Raw genomic sequence first — 15,885 nt, 5'->3', positions numbered from 1 at the left:
TTAGCACAAGCTAACACAGCACAACATGATCTCATCCCTACTCAGCACATTTTGTGGTTCACATCCAACACAGAGCCATGAATCTCACACTGACACCGATACAGCTCGACTCTGTCCTTAAACTGGTTAATAACCTTCAGCTACCTGTGTCATGCTAACAGTTAGCCCTGTCACTGTGTGTCAGACTGTGTCACAGGTGCAGCAGTTGATAAACAGAGAGCAAACAGGGCAACGAGGGGCTGAGCGAATCATCACGCTGCACGCAGCTCTACAATGAAATGAGATTTTACCCGTTTTAAATTGTCAAATTTGCAGTAAAGTTGCAGTGATTGGTCCTGCAGAATTCACAGGGATTAAATGAATTTGTGTTCGTTGTTGTGATGGCAGCATCCTGGAGGGACTTTAAGAACTTGTACAGCAGCTAAGCCTAAACTTAAAGCCACTGAGAGGCTACACGGACAGGCTTCTTACTAATCACCTGACCCTAACAGACTGCTGTTCATCAGGTGAAAACAGAGTCCTCCTTCTTCTTCTTCTCGTCTTTGATGCATAATTTATTTCACTGCTGTAGTCTTCAATAAAAACCATGCAGTCATCCCTGTGTCTGTATCCATAAACCATTCAAAGAAACGACATTTCACCACACCTTTTCAGTGTCAGGTGGAGGTCAGGTACGGTGCTTGTGGAGTGGCAGACCAGGGTAGTGGTTACCATTTTTACCCCTCACCCCTTTACTCTCGCAGGGCTGCTGGAGGGGTGGTGGGAGTTTGCCCATCCACTCTACATGTGTTTCCTGGACTTAGGGAAGGCTTACGAACAGGTATGACCAAAGTGTGAGGTGTGTCCACGTACTTGGCACAAAGTCAAACATGTTCTCAGTGGGTGTTGGCCTCTGCCAGGGTTGTCTCACGTCTCTGATTCTGTTTGTGACCTTCATGGACGGGATCTCGAGGTGCAGCCAGGAGGAGGAAGGGGTCCGGTTTGGGGACCTCAGAAGTGCATCTCTGCTTTTTTGTAGATGATGTGGTTCTATTGGCTCCATCACACCGTGACCTCCAGCGTGCACTAAGGCAGTTTGCAGACGAGTATGAAAAAGCCGGGATAAGAGTCAGGACGCTCAAATCCAAGGTCGTGGTTCTCTGCTGGAAAAGAGACTGGGAGAGAGTCACTACCTCAAGTGAGGGAGTTCAAGTATCTCTAGGTCTTTTTCACAGTGAGGGTAGAATGGAGTGGGAGATGGATCGGCGGTTTGGCGCAGCGTCTGCAGTGATGAGGATGCTGCGCCAGACTGTTGTGGTGAAAACCTCTGTAGGGTGTCTGGGCTCAGCCTTAGTGATAGGGGGAGGAGTCAGACATCCAGAGGGAGCTCGGAGTAGAGCCGCTGCTCCTTCATGTTGAGGTGGTTCAACATCTGATCAGGATCCTCCTGGTCCAGCTGGTAGGAGGCCCCGGGGCAGACCCAGAACACACTGGAGGGATTATTTATCTCATCTGGCCTGGGAATGCCTCGGGGTCCTCCAGGAGGAGCTGGAAAGTGTTGCTGAGGAGAGGGACGTCTGGATAAGCGGTTGAAAATGGATGGTAGGAATATTTCACCATGACATTCAGCAGTGTACACCTGACTTGACGTGGCCCGGCTTTGCTGCCAAAAACACTAAATCTGCTTCTGTCTGGCAACACCTGTCCCTGAACGAATGGTTCCATCCTACACTGACAGACACCCATGACAGCACAGTGACCCCTACAGGACAGATTAGCATCACACATACATTTTACACCAGGAATGGCTCCTATAAAGTCTAACAAGTATGAGTTATTATCTTATGTCGACATAATTCTGACTTAGAAATGACTGGGCAAGAATTTTGGTTGCATCTCTGGTTACATGCCGTAAAAAATACTCACCACAAGATGTAATATTACAACTTCCTCTTTAATTTTTCCATTAATATCTACAGTCAGAAATAAAAAATAAAATTCATATATATTTTACATTAACTATGACTACAGCATTATATGACAAATAAGACCAATTTCACTTTATTAAATTAGGAACAAAATTTGCTGTAAAAAACAAAGAACAGAAACAGCATCAGATCTTCAGCTCAAAATGAGAGAAATTAAGATTTTTTTAGGATTCTGCAGGAGGAAACATGGGCCCCAGTTTTCAGATGTGGACAACAGTCAATAAGACAAAAGCACACACACTCAGTGTCCAATGAATTAGGTACACCCATACAGTCTAATGCAATCCAATACAACCGCTCATGATGCCTGTGATGTTCAGTTTTTTTCGACACAGTTAGAGGTTTAATTTAATTATATGTTTTAGTATCGAGATCATAGTCAGTGGTGGTGATGTACTGGACTGCATTATTTTCAGGTGTTTCTAATAATCTGTAACAAACCTAAAATCCCCAAAAGCAGCACTGCACTGTTGTTCAACACTGTAAGAGTTAATAATCTGTTACAGGGCACTTGTGACGTTGGCAACCATGATTTTAACTTCAGTTAACGAAGGCTCAAGAAAAAAAAAGCTTCCTGTGTTTAACTTCTGTCAGAGGTTTAAAATAAAACCTGCCAAACAACATCAACATCCTGTTTTAATATTACAAAAATACAGATTTTACACTAACAGGCCGACAACAGGACGTCAGGATTCACAACACAAAAAACGATTTTACAAAAATCTATCAAAAGCTTTTGTGCATTTTGATTATTTCTTTCACAGCATCTTTCTTTTCTACCAAGTGAGCCGTGTCGCAGCTTCTTTACCTTTTTTATCAAAAAACTTCACATGCTACTGGAGCAAATTCACTTTTGTTCACTTTATTATTTGAGGAAAAATGATAATGTCACGTTCATGTCATATCTGAGATACTGAAATTAGGAGTTTCTGACTTGTAACTAACAGTTGTGTCATTTTCCAAGTTGTAATTATTAGTTTTTAAACCCTTGAATATGAATGTCTTATATCAGCAATTATCTCACTGTAATTCAACCCAAATATAATATTAGATAAGGTGTTATATAGTCAATGCACAGTATGTAGCTGCTTTGAGTCGAGTCAATAAGATCATCTCATGTTCTGCACACACAGTCCAAGCTGCTGCACTCTGGGAGGAGATTTAGAGCGCCTCGCTGCACACTGAACAGATTTAAACATTAATTCATACGTCAGTCTAAATAATGGCAGATAAAGCCAGATCTGGCACTGGATTATGATGATTTGATTTGCATTTTGATATTTCTAGCGTATGATGTTATTTATTTATCTTTTTGTGCTTCTTATTATGTTGGGTATAATGTTGACTTTTCTATGTTGTACGTTGTACTTCTATGGCTGCAGTTTGGGTGCAGGGTCCGAGACAAATTTTCCACACTGTGGGAAAATAAAGTGAATCTTGATCAGCATAAAAATGTTCCGCTTTTCATAAAAATTATTTTGATCTGATGCCATCAGATACAGATGAGATCATTATTGCCGTAATGATTTTTTTTATATAAACAGTTATATAAACAGTTTCTCATGAAAAGGCAAATTAAAGACCCTGTTTCACTCTTCTGACCCGTCTGATCAGAGTGCTGCCCCTCCTCCTGACAGCTAATGATGAACGTCCGATGGGATGATAAAAAACATTTTATGGTAAGTGAAAAGTTACCGACTGGTTTGCTCACTGTCAGGTTAGATTTAAGGTATTTTAAGGGCAGTTCAGAGACGCTTTCGTCTGGCCCCCTGGACTCTGATTAAAAGGTTATTTTCTGTTATCTTAAATCAATTCAAACCTGAGATCTACAGTTCTGACCACCTTCAATGATTACTGTGTAACTCAGTGTGTGGTACCACTGGAGCTGCGGCGTCACTCTGTCCTGTTTCAGGGTTTCAGGCCTCCGAAGCACATGTACTTGATCTCCAAATATTCGTCGATGCCGTACTTAGAGCCTTCACGGCCCAAACCGGATTGTTTGACCCCGCCGAATGTGGCCTCTGGGGTGGACAGGAGGCCCTCGTTGACTCCAACTAGCCCCACCTCCAACTCCTCCGTCACCCGCCAGATCTGACTCACGTCCTGCGAGAAGATGTAACCTGACAACAAAACAAAATAAGAGCACGTCAGGGTTCAAATCGAGCTGAGAGAGATCAGCCAAACTAAAGACAGAAACACCAGCTGGGTCCTTTTTAAAGATTTACCTCCTATAAAGTCAAACATATTTTAAACAACAGCAAAAATGATGAATATTCAAAACATTCTGTTAATTCTAAACAATTTCCAGGCCTGGAAAACACTTTTTCTAATTTCATAACTTTCCCAGACATTTCACGACCTTGTGAACCCTGAGTTCAACGTTTCCAGGACTTTTTGTTTTTTACTGCAGGACCTCAGCACTCACCTGCCAGCCCCACATTAGACGCGTTAGCGATAGCCAGAGCCTCTTCCTCTGTGTTAAACCTGTGAATCACAAACACAAGTTCTGTTTGGTCGACAGACGTCTTCAGGACCTGAAATCAACCCGCAGCTTTACAGGTTTGCTTGTGTTTAATATTCAGGATGTGATATTTTCTCCCACTATGAGGTTGTATATATTTACAGTATATAAAATAAAAAACATGACCTGTACTTAAGTGAAGAGTTTCCTTTGGTAAAAATCTCGTCACACACTCAAATGTCTCTCATTATTTTAACGCCGCTGCACAGAATCAGTCTGAAGCTTCATTAACCCTTTGAAACTTGGAGCAACAGCTCTTTTCTTGTGCTGCTTTCAGACGCCTTTTGCAAGTATTTAAAACGTCATTTTCCCACCCCAGAAACAGAAACATCACTAAGGTACGACTATTTCTAAATAAAAAAGATGCAGAGAAATTGATTCATGTCTTTATTTCAAGCCACCTCGACAACTGTAACGCATTTTCACTGGCCTCCCAAGAAACACCACTGAGAGACTTCAGCTGATTGAAAACTCTTCAGCTCGGCTATCAACCAGAACCATGAGGAGAGAGCACATCAGTCCAGTCTGAGCTGCTCTGCACTGACTTCCTGTCACATGTAGAGTTGATTTTAAGCTCCTCCTCCTTGTATACAAAGCCTTACATGGGCTGGGACCGAGCTACATCGCTAACTCCCTTGTTAACTATTTGCTTCCAAGAACACTGCGATCATCTGCTGCTGGTTTATTGGAAGAAGATCAGGGATGCAGCCTTTGTCAGTGCTAAGCTATGGAACACACGACCTGTAGATATCAGAGAAGCTGCTCGCTAAATATTTTTTAAAGAAAGCTAAAAACATATCTGTTCACTTTAGACTTTAACTGGCTCTGACGTCCTGATACAGGTCTGAAACTCTTTCTGTTTACGCTTCACGCTGCTGCAACTCTTCAAATCTTGATTTTATGATTTAAAGTTTTACAACTCTGTGATTTTATGAATCAGTTCTCTTTTATGTTAATTTTAGCTGTTTTCATGTGAAGCACTCAGAGCTTATACTGCCCTTATTGTAAAGCATTTGTGCTGCATCTCTTGTATGAAAGGTGCATATGAATCAGGTTTATAATTATTATTATTTAAACCTTTAAACCCTGAGCTAATTGTGAGATTTCTTTTAAAAACATGGAAAAAAGGCAACGAGCAACTTGCTAAGAAATGTCCCACAAATGGCAAAAAATTAATAGACTTAAAAAATTATTTTAGAAAAACTAGGGGAGCTCAGACCTGATGACGGGCAGCAGCGGGCCGAAGGTTTCCTCCCTGGTGCAGAGCATGTCTGTGGTGACGTCGGCCAGCAGAGTGGGCTCCATGAAGGACCCCTCCAGACGCTTCCCGCCCTTCAACACCTTCGCTCCCCGGGACACTGCATCTGATACCTGATGGGCCACCTGTGATACAGAGGGTGTCAGGTGCTGAACTCTGCTGCAGATACAGATTTATATTCAAGAGTTACAAAAATCTGATAAGATTAGATCAATGTTGACGAGGACCCCCTGACATAATTTCTATTTTCTTAATAAAGGGGTTGTTAGTGGATTTACAGCAGATAGAAGCAAACAATATGTAAAAAAAACCCTGTGAAAGTAAGAAAACACTGTATGTTCTAGAAACAAAACAATAAAAAGGAAATGTGACCTAAAGGTGACAGAAAGTGAGCCAACGAGTAGTTTTGTTCCTTTTTTTTTATTGTTTCATTATTTCTCTGCACCTTTCTAAATGCGTCTCTTAAAGAACAGTGACCAATATATTGTGACAACCTGGACTACATTTCATCATCTGTGTGCACATCTGGAAACACCCATTTTTACAGTCTACTCACTGATTCATTTCCGGTCGTGAGAGAGCAGGAGAGCGGTGGAGTATCGGCCGGAACAACACGCTCAAATGTGCAGTAAGCTTACAGTAAGGTTGATGAATCGCTAACGAATCTTTTATGGATATGGAGCAACACGGGATAATGACTGAACTGAATGACCCTGTAAATGCAAAACTATTTCTTTTTACTTGACAACCCAAAAAACAATTCCTCCGGCTACGGCTACCACCGTTGTGGAGGCATGAAAAGAGTCAACCTGTCACATGTTTTGTTCCCCAGTAACTCTCCAACTGTCTCATCATCAGTTATTTTAATTATTTACAACATTTTGATGTTTCATTATTTAATATTTAATTTTCTCCGCCCCTTTCTAAATGTGGCTCTTAACATATAACGACCTCGGTGTAAAATTAAACTTCTCAGTGCACTCATGGACAAACTCTGTTTTTAAATGACCTCAAACCTCTCTTTGGTATCTGTATATTGTTTCTCACTTAAAGGTCGACACATACTCTGACACTGATTACATATATATCCTTCTCTAGTTTTTTGTCCTGATCAAACATCTTTCTCCAGAGCGAGATATCTCACCACGACTGGCCCTGCAGCTGTGAAGTAAAGCTGGAGTTTTACCTTCTCTGCAGCTCTGGCGTTGATTAGTGGCCCCTGGGTGGTGTCGGGCTCCGAGCCGTGACCCAGGCGGAGCTCGGTGTCCATCGCTTTGCCCAGCTTCTCCATGAAGCGATCATGGATGCCGCTCTGCACCAGGAAGCGGTTGGAACACACGCACGTCTACAGGAAGGAGAGGAGGACGGTGACATGTGACGACTCAACCATGTGACCTCAGTGTTCAAGTGTTTTCCTCATCTTACCTGTCCAGAGTTCCTGAACTTGGACGCCATGGCCCCGGCCACCGCTTTGTCGACATCAGCGCTGTCAAACACGATGAAGGGGGCATGGCCTCCCAGCTCCATGGACGCCTTCTTAACTGTGTCGGCGGCCATTTTCAGCAGCAACTGAGAGGAGATTCAAAGTTTTACTGTTTAACTTTCACCAGCTCAGAGAGGACGGTTTGCACGCAGCACGCAGTGACGATGGATACATATCTAATTCAACTATTATGTGTGTTAATTGTATTCCTTCACCTTTCAACAAATCACTGTAAACTTCATGACTTCATTTCATCATGTCATCCTCTCAACCACAGCCAGCAGGGGGCACTGCAGGCTCAGGACCTCACCTTGCCAGTGGCGGTGGATCCAGTGAAGGAGATTTTGGCCACCAGTGGGTCAGTGCAGAGAACCTGCCCGACTGACGGCGTCTTCTCTCTGGAGCAAGGAACCACGTTGAAGACCCCGGCAGGAATCCCTGCCTGCTCCGCCAGCTGCACAACAACACGTTCATCATGACTTAGAGAAAAGCTAACATTTAAAAAACACAGAGGGTTCAGTAAAGGTGTTCAGTGTGCTGACCTCAGCCAGAGCGAGTGCTGACAGCGGCGTGTCCTCGGCTGGTTTCACCACCACCGTGCAGCCGGCAGCCAGAGCAGCTCCAACCTTCCTGGTGATCATCGCGCTGGGGAAGTTCCACTGTGGAGCAACACGACAACTAGTTCAACACTTAGAGCTCATTTAAATCCATTCAATGTAATGTGAGAAGAGTTGCTCTTACTGATGAAAAGTTGGCAGGTGTTGAGGGCTGGCTACTTTATAGTTGAGGCATGTGTAGGTGTGTACAGGTGGGGGCACTGGGGAGGTAGTTACCAGGGTGAGATAGGTGGTGTTAATGAACGCAGCCTAACATCTGTGAAATGTATCAGTCTGGTTGCTTTTTAAAGCTGTTTGTCTTTCTATTGAAATGTACTCAGAGTACAGATGACGCCTCAGGGATGGTGAGAGGTGTTTCTGTCTTCCCAGTTCAGTAAACTGTTTTTTAGCGACTGTTAAAGTTTCTTTATGCTTCTGCGTACTCCACGCATCACGCACACAGTTGCTGTGTGCCTATCATAGTTCTGCGTCCTGTTGGTCTATGTCGCTATGCAATTCCCCGCCAAAGTGCTTGGGGGCGCGGTGTTTTTATACACCTACCTAGACTCTGTGACGTCTATGGTTGTTGCTCGTTCATTGTTTATCTTACGGCTTGGCTCTAGTCACAGTGAAGATGGCGACTGAGAGAGAAAGACTGTTGATGGAGCTCAAAATGATCGACACTGATCAACAAATGCTCTTGTTACCATGATGACGATGGTCTGTACACCTGTTGAATGGCTCGAGGCAGACTACAGGCGAATATGTGACGCTGCAGCAGGAAGTGAAACCTTGCGACATGCCAGAAATTATGTAGTTTGAAGGACCAATCATAGCTCTTGCAGTCTGCGTTGCCTCGACACGTGGGTACAACTTTTTGGAGGTGCACGTCGCGTCTCTGCATCTGTTGCAGAGGGCCGCAATGCAAAGCCCGCTGCGTCGTACGTACGCAGAAACATAAACCTTGCTTTAGGGCAACCAGTACGGGTTGTTCATGTGTCAGTGACGGTTCGCCTGGTGAGAAATCACCTAGCAGACACACAGAGGGAGGGACTGGAACGCTGTGGCCTGTGGTTGAGGACATTTTGTGTGTTGCATTTGTCCAGAATGTCTGAAGGGGGGGGGGGGGTCAAAGCCAGGTGGCATGCCAGCAGTCATCTGTGCTGTCTGATGTGCAGTGTGTACAAGTGTCATTGTCTGTGAGTCCCATTTTGTTTTAGTGTATATTATGTCACGTGAACAGGTTGCAGTTTGGAGTTTTGGGTCACTGCGAGGGTGTTACTGTAGGTGTGCAATCAGGAGTTAATATCAAAGGAGACAGCTACATCTGTTTCCCAGTCTTGCACTGGTCGTGGCAGGTTGTTGTCTGTCCTTATCAGAAGTTTATATATTTTTGAGAACTGTTTCTTCCGGGAGGCTGTGTGTTTAATTTGACTGAGCAGTGGGGGTAGCTGCAGATGGCTGTTAGATGTGTTGATTTTTCAGTTGTGAATATTGCAGTTAGCTGGATTCTCTGTTTACCATGGAGGCATTCAGGAAAAACAAAGTCTTCTTAATGAAATAAAAGGTACAAATGGCCATTTTGTGGATAAAGTATTCCTTTACCTCACAGTTTGGGGTCCACACATATTTTCAGTCTGACACAGTCTCTCTATAAACCCACTGTAAGCTGCTGATTGTCAGCGGTGGTGGAGAAATTATTCAGAAACTTTACTGCAGTTAAACTATTAATACCACAAGTAAAAGTTATGCATTCAAAACCGTACTTAAGTGAAAGTATGTAAGTATTATCAGCTAACAGCGTGTGTCTTGCAGTAAACTGTTCCTGCTGTCAGTGTTTTTCTATCTCATGTTTCTGGGTTCATTTTCCTGCTGTAGATGTTTCAGGTTGAGCTCATTTCAACAACTTAATATCCTGTTGGTTAGTTTAATCTACAGAAATTGTGTATGTGTGTCTACATGTGTGCACATACACATTCATATATAGTACTATTTTACTCTACATAATCATTTATTCTTCTTGCCAAGTCCACTCAAGTTTTTTTTTTCTTTTGAGTTACAGAGCTGTGGGATCAGAACTGGAAGTTAGCAGCAGGCTGTCAGAAGGGTCGTGCACAACTTTAATATTTAGGAAAATGAGCATTAAATGTAGATGTTGATTATATGTTGACTCCATCTACTCAACAGCAGATATTAGAAAATAAAAAGTCATGAAAACAGCCTGTTCTCAGCGCTGTGACAACGACTTTCAGCTGATCCAGAAGGGTTTTTGCTCACCGGTGTGATGATGGAGGCCACGCCCACCGGCTGCTTGAGGAGGAGGATCTTTCGGTCTCTGGCAGGTGATGGAACGACGTCACCGTACACTCGCCGCGCCTCCTCTGAGAACCACTCCATGAAGGAGGCGGAGTACGCAATCTCCCCGAGAGACTCCTTCATGGGCTTACCCTGCAGCGCGCGCACACACACACACACACACACACACACACACAGATTCAGTTTAGATAAACTAAATGACATGAGAAAAAGACATATAAACCACAAACTTCACTGTCTAGGTTGTTTATTTTGTTTTTTGTAATTTAGGTGAACTGTCCCTTTACACTCACACTCTCGAAGGTGATCAGTTTGGCGAGGTCTTCTTTGTGCAGCGTCAGCAGGTCGAACCATTTCCTCAACAGGACACTCCTCTCCTGCAGGACAACCAGTGACATCACAGCAGGAGTCAGGTGAATAAAAGTTCACGTATTTGTTGTTTTACATGTTTTTATTCAGCGTTAATGATTTGAAGAACTCGTCAACAACGGCTTCACATGAACAGTAATGATTATGTTTCTCCTCGAACACTGGTTTGTTAAACCTGCTTCCTGCTCGCTCAAACTAAATCTGATTAATGTGTCACAAAGTGGAAAATATTAAACAGTGAAACGGGTCAAATCAGGCTGCAAACTGCAGGTTCATTTAAAAACACCCAACTGGTGACTTCTGGACCATATGAATCTAAATCTGAGGTAGAGCTGCGTAATATATTGATAATATTCTGATATGAAAATGATTCTAAAGATGATGTGATCCCAGAGGTGCTTGGCTATAAGATGAACACCAACAGCCACAAAGAGTGCTACCCTCCATGATCAAGGAGGCTGGAGACCAAGATGAAGATACAGAAAGGTGAGGGGAAGAAAGGGATCCCTAGGAGGTACAACAAACTGTCTATACCTGAAGCATTGGAGACTGCCCAGCAAAAGCTCACAGCTCTGGCTACCTGCCTGAAGAGATACACAAGAGAGGCCAGAAGAACAAATAGGATGTTCTTCACTGAACCATCCAAAGTGTTCTCTCAGCGACAAGGTAACAACGTGAGAACAGGTCCACCCTGGGCTGAAACTGAACACTGGAAGAGCACATGGAAGAAGGCATCACATAGCACAGATGTTAAGTGCCTCATGGGTCAAGGAGCAAACAGCAATCTTCCAGAACAAGAGCCAGTTACCATGACGACAGCAAACATCCAAGAGAGAGTATCAGGTGTGAAGAGCTGGACAGCACTGGATCGACTACAAGAAACAGAAAGCCTACGACTCAATGCCAAACACATGGATACTGGAATGTCTGGAAATGTACAGCATCATCAGGACACTAAGAGCCTTCATCAAGAAGTCAAGACACACCAACACAACCATGTTGGGGGGGGGGGGGGGGGGGGTTGAAATCTTGGTTCTATACACTGATCAGCCAAAACATTCAAACCACTGACAGGTGAAGTGTCCCCCAGCAGGATAATGCACCATGCCACACTGCAAACACAGTTTAGAAATGTCCTGTGGAGCATGACAAAAAGCTCAAGGTGTCGACCTGGCTTCTAAATTTCCCGGGTCCCAATCTGCTCAAGGATTCTTGTGATGTGCCGGTACCCCAGATGTCCCCCTAATCCAAGGTGGGGCCTCCTTGGATCAGTCTTGACTCCGACCTGTCGAGGCATGGACACAGGATCTCTCCAGTGGGCTGTGAGGTGGGTTAATGGCACGTGCCACAGATGCTCACTCAGGTTGGGATCTGGGGAATTTGGAGGCCAGGTTGACACTTTGAGGTCTTTGTCACATTCCTTGGGCCATTCCTGAGCCATGTTTGCAGTGTGGCATGGTGCATTGTCCTGCTGGGGGGGGGGCACTGTCATTGGGGAGTACTGTTGCCATGAGGGGGGGTACTTGGTCTGCAACTGTGTTTGAGTGGGTGGAACATGTCAGGTGGTATCCACATGAACACCAGAACCAAAGGTTTCCCAGCAGAACAATGCATTGGAACAAAATAATCAAGGTTATTCACTTCACCTGTCAGTGGTTTGAATGTTTTGGCTATATAATAATAATGACTCCTATTAAAGAGAACCTATTACTGTTGACAAATACTGTACATTAATAAGCACCTGAATCGTCCTTACAGCTGCACACAGCTACATTTCAACAGTTGGACTTTGTGCTCAGTGAGACTGTGATGAGGTTTAATAACTGTGTGTGTGTGTGTGTGTGTGTGTGTGTGTGTGTTACCTGCTGGACAGGAAAGACAGAAATCACTGACAGGTCAACACGTCAAGTTTCCGCAACACTACTACTATAAGTTAATGTTCAGTTACTGTGACATCTCCCAGACAGACACAAGGCTGTTTATTCTGCTTAAATGCTGCAGCAGTGTTTGGTGTCACAGCAGTTCAGTGGTGGAAAGTACATTTACTCAAATACTGGACTTCAGTGCAACTTTAAGCTACTTTTACTTTAGTTGGGTGTTTTAATTCTGTCACTTTGCGCTTCTGCTACACCTATTTGATAACTTTGGTTACTTTGCAGATTCAGATTAATAAGAAATATAATCATCTAATAAATTATGTTTATTATGGATAACTGTAATTTTACCAGCTGCAGCATTAAAGTGATGAACATATTAATGTTTCAGTAACTATGATCCTACACTGCCTGGCCAAAAAAAAAGTCACCACCAAAAAAAAAAGGTCATACACTCTAATAATTCGTTGGACCGCCTTTAGCTTTGATTACGGCACGCATTCGCTGTGGCATTGTTTCGATAAGCTTCTGCAGTGTCACAAGATTTATTTCCATCCAGTGTTGCATTAATTTTTCACCAAGATCTTGCATTGATGATGGTAGAGTCTGACCGCTGCGCAAAGCCTTCTCCAGCACATCCCAAAGATTCTCAATGGGGTTAAGGTCTGGACTCTGTGGTGGCCAATCCATGTGTGAAAATGATGTCTCATTCTCCCTGAACCAGTCTTTCACAATTTGAGGCCGATGAACCCTGCCGATCACGATCATTGAGGATTTTTTTCCGGCCACATTTCTTCCTCGAAGACGATGGGTCCCCACTATCCTTCCAGTTTTTAATAATACGTTGGACAGTTCTTAACCCAATTTTAGTAGTTTCTGCAATCTCCTTAGATGTTTTCTCTGCTTGATGCATGCCAATGATTTGACCCTTCTCAAACAGACTAACATCTTTTCCACGACCACGGGATGTGTCTTTTGACATGGTTGTTTAGGAAATGAGAAGCAACTCATTGCACCAGTTGGGGTTAAATAACTTGTTGCCAGCTGAAAGATAATCGCCCATGCAGTAATTATCCAATAGGAGGCTCGTACCTATTTGCTTAGTTAAATCCAGGTGGTGACTTTTTTTTTGGCCAGGCAGTGTATAATAAAATAAACGTTTTTCTGAAATGGGCCATTCTGCATGATGAAAACAATTATTTTTGATGCCTCAAGTGCATTTTGAAGCAAATACTTTAGCACCTTTTCTCGTGTTTTACATTGTGGCATTAATGCTTTTATTTAAATAAAAGATCAAAGTAGTTTTTCCACAGGTGCTGCTGCAGACTTTGGATTTTATTTAACTATTCAAATCAGCCTGCTTCACATTGTGTTACCTCATAAAGATAAACTGATAGATATGATACTCGGTCATGGTCAACTACACTAATAAACCACTTCAGTGACGTATTGGATGAAGCTCAGGGCACATGCACCTACCTGTCAGAGACGAGCAATGCCTCATGCGAAACTCCATTCAAATATTTCGCAGTTTAATGTGGTCAGGTTTATTGGCTAATATTCATGTTGTGTAAACGCAAACAACGTGTTTCCTGAATCACTGGGACACTGTCTTCCATTCGGCATATATGGCTGTGTAACACTCTGCTGACCGAGGGGGATTTTTTGGTTTGTTTGTTTCGTAAGGCTTTTACCTGGTCTACGTTCATGTCCGTCCCAACCAAAATGAGCGGCGAACTAAAGTGAAACTTGGTATTTCATGCAAGCGCCGTGTTAATTGGTGAATTATACGTAAGCCAAATGATACTCTGTTTAATAATCAGTTGGGGAAATACCGTATGTTACCGTGTTTTAGTGTTTTTCAGACTGATGTGCAACGTTTACTCTAAATTGACCGTTTTGCGAATGGAGTACGGAGACCGAGAGCGTGGCCAACGTACCTTAGCACTGTACTGCTTCCAGGAATGAAACGCCTTATACGCAGCGTCCACAGCCTGCTTGGCCTCAGCCGGGCCACAGTCTGACACCCGGACTATCTCCTTCCCGGTGGCCGGGTCCAGCACGGGAAACACCGAGGCTGCAGACACCCAGCGACCGTCCACGTAGCCCTGCGTCCTCAGCAGCGGAGCGGACACGTCCAGGCTGTAGTGTCTGTGCATGGCGGCGGGCAGGCCGGGGAGGACCTGACGGAGGAAGCAACGAGTCCTCAGGACACAGAGTGAGGACATACCGGGGTTAACGTCTGGAGCTGGGTGTGTGTGGGACTCTCACTGTGTGCAGGCTGAAGACTGTGCGTCTCCCAGCAGGACAGCTTTCTGTCGGTTTGAACCAGTCCGGAGGAGGAAGACGCGTTACCCACGTGACACCGCACAAACACAACCAGAGAGCACTTCACGGTCCTCTGATGCGTTCAATGTTCAACATAAAGAAACCCATTAGAGACTGTTCGGTACTTATGAGGGGGAGGGGTGGTGCAGAAAGGGGGAGGCATGTTGAATATTATTCCAGCACTGCAGAAGATTTATACTTGTGCATCAGAGCCTACGCCGTTGTGAGCATTTATACCTGTGCGGTGGTGTGTTTGTGTCACTCTGCAGCTACACCTCCATAACACAAGTCAGCAGTGGGGTTTCTGTGAAGTGCTGTAAAGTTTAGTTAATTCAAAACACACATTAAACATGGCTTAATAGAGACAGTTTCAAACACAAGTACACAAATCAGCTTCACTATAACTCGCAGCATTCACAGACAAACACTTGTCTTTATCTGGACACATTTTCCCCACAAATACAACATGCTAACATTATTAGCACAAGCCTTTTAACAAAGGTAAAGTTAGAAATTCAGCTCCATTACAGCTCACAAGGTTCACTGATAAAACAACTGCATTATACTAAACATGTTTTCCAAACAAATACAACATGCTAACGTTATTAGCACAAGCCTATGGCATTTTACATTGTATAAATTAGCCTAGCAGCTAGCAGAGATTCCCTCATATGCTCATATGAAGCCAGGATAAATCACACACAAGACTTAAAATACTATTTTAGTGGAGGCTTTATTGTCTTCACAATTTATTGTTTCTTATCTGTGAAATTAAAGTAAATCAAAGCTTTGTTTCCACTGAGGGAAATGGTTTCAGCTTACAGAGACAGACAGGAGGTCTGCGTCACTGTGACGTGTAGTTACATTTCTGGGGAGGTGCACGTCAGGCTCAGGCGTAGGTAAAACTGAGGCTTTTTTTCAACTCCAGGATCACGTGTTCAACTTTTAACTTTCTTAAGTTTTAAAAAACCTAATAATTAATTTATGGTGGAGGGATGGTCAATAAATTTTCTACCTGTCACTCCGGGAGGCTCAAGAAAAAATATCTGTAGTTTCAGAGAGGGTAAAAAAACACACACACAAAAAATGATGTCACACTCCCACAAACATTCAAAATAGAACATGCAAAGGACTGTCACAAACTGGTTTCAGCTGTCAGATGAACTGGGGTTT

At 43.5% G+C, this 15,885-nt stretch overlaps 1 protein-coding gene across 1 annotated transcript; it reads right to left on the bottom strand.

Annotated features, from left to right (window-relative positions):
* Positions 1-1,917: 1,917 nt before the first annotated feature.
* On the bottom strand, positions 1,918-14,754 carry aldh5a1 (aldehyde dehydrogenase 5 family, member A1 (succinate-semialdehyde dehydrogenase)). The gene is made up of 10 exons (XM_033641416.2): positions 14,325-14,754; positions 10,435-10,518; positions 10,103-10,273; positions 7,772-7,888; positions 7,540-7,683; positions 7,172-7,315; positions 6,933-7,091; positions 5,708-5,871; positions 4,393-4,451; positions 1,918-4,087 (listed from the first exon to the last, which is right to left on the bottom strand). Exons 1-10 carry the CDS (start codon positions 14,610-14,612, stop codon positions 3,876-3,878), a joined length of 1,542 nt encoding a protein of 513 aa, XP_033497307.1. The 5' UTR covers positions 14,613-14,754; the 3' UTR covers positions 1,918-3,875.
* Positions 14,755-15,885: the final 1,131 nt, after the last annotated feature.

This window comes from Epinephelus lanceolatus, chromosome 10 (genome assembly GCF_041903045.1).
Source record: "Epinephelus lanceolatus isolate andai-2023 chromosome 10, ASM4190304v1, whole genome shotgun sequence".
NCBI lineage: Eukaryota > Metazoa > Chordata > Actinopteri > Perciformes > Serranidae > Epinephelus > Epinephelus lanceolatus.
Note: the sequence above shows the minus strand (reverse complement) of the source record. Positions and strands in the feature narration are given on the sequence as shown.

Excerpts from the sequence above, each read along its gene's own strand:
- aldh5a1 (XM_033641416.2), bottom strand. The coding sequence starts at position 14,612 with ATGTCCTCACTCTGTGTCCTGAGGACTCGTTGCTTCCTCCGTCAGGTC. Across the intron at positions 7,889-10,102 it reads TGGCCTCCATCATCACACCG|TGGAACTTCCCCAGCGCGAT; the intron begins GTGAGCAAAAAC and ends GTTGCTCCACAG. Across the intron at positions 7,316-7,539 it reads GATCCACCGCCACTGGCAAG|TTGCTGCTGAAAATGGCCGC; the intron begins GTGAGGTCCTGA and ends ATCTCCTCTCAG.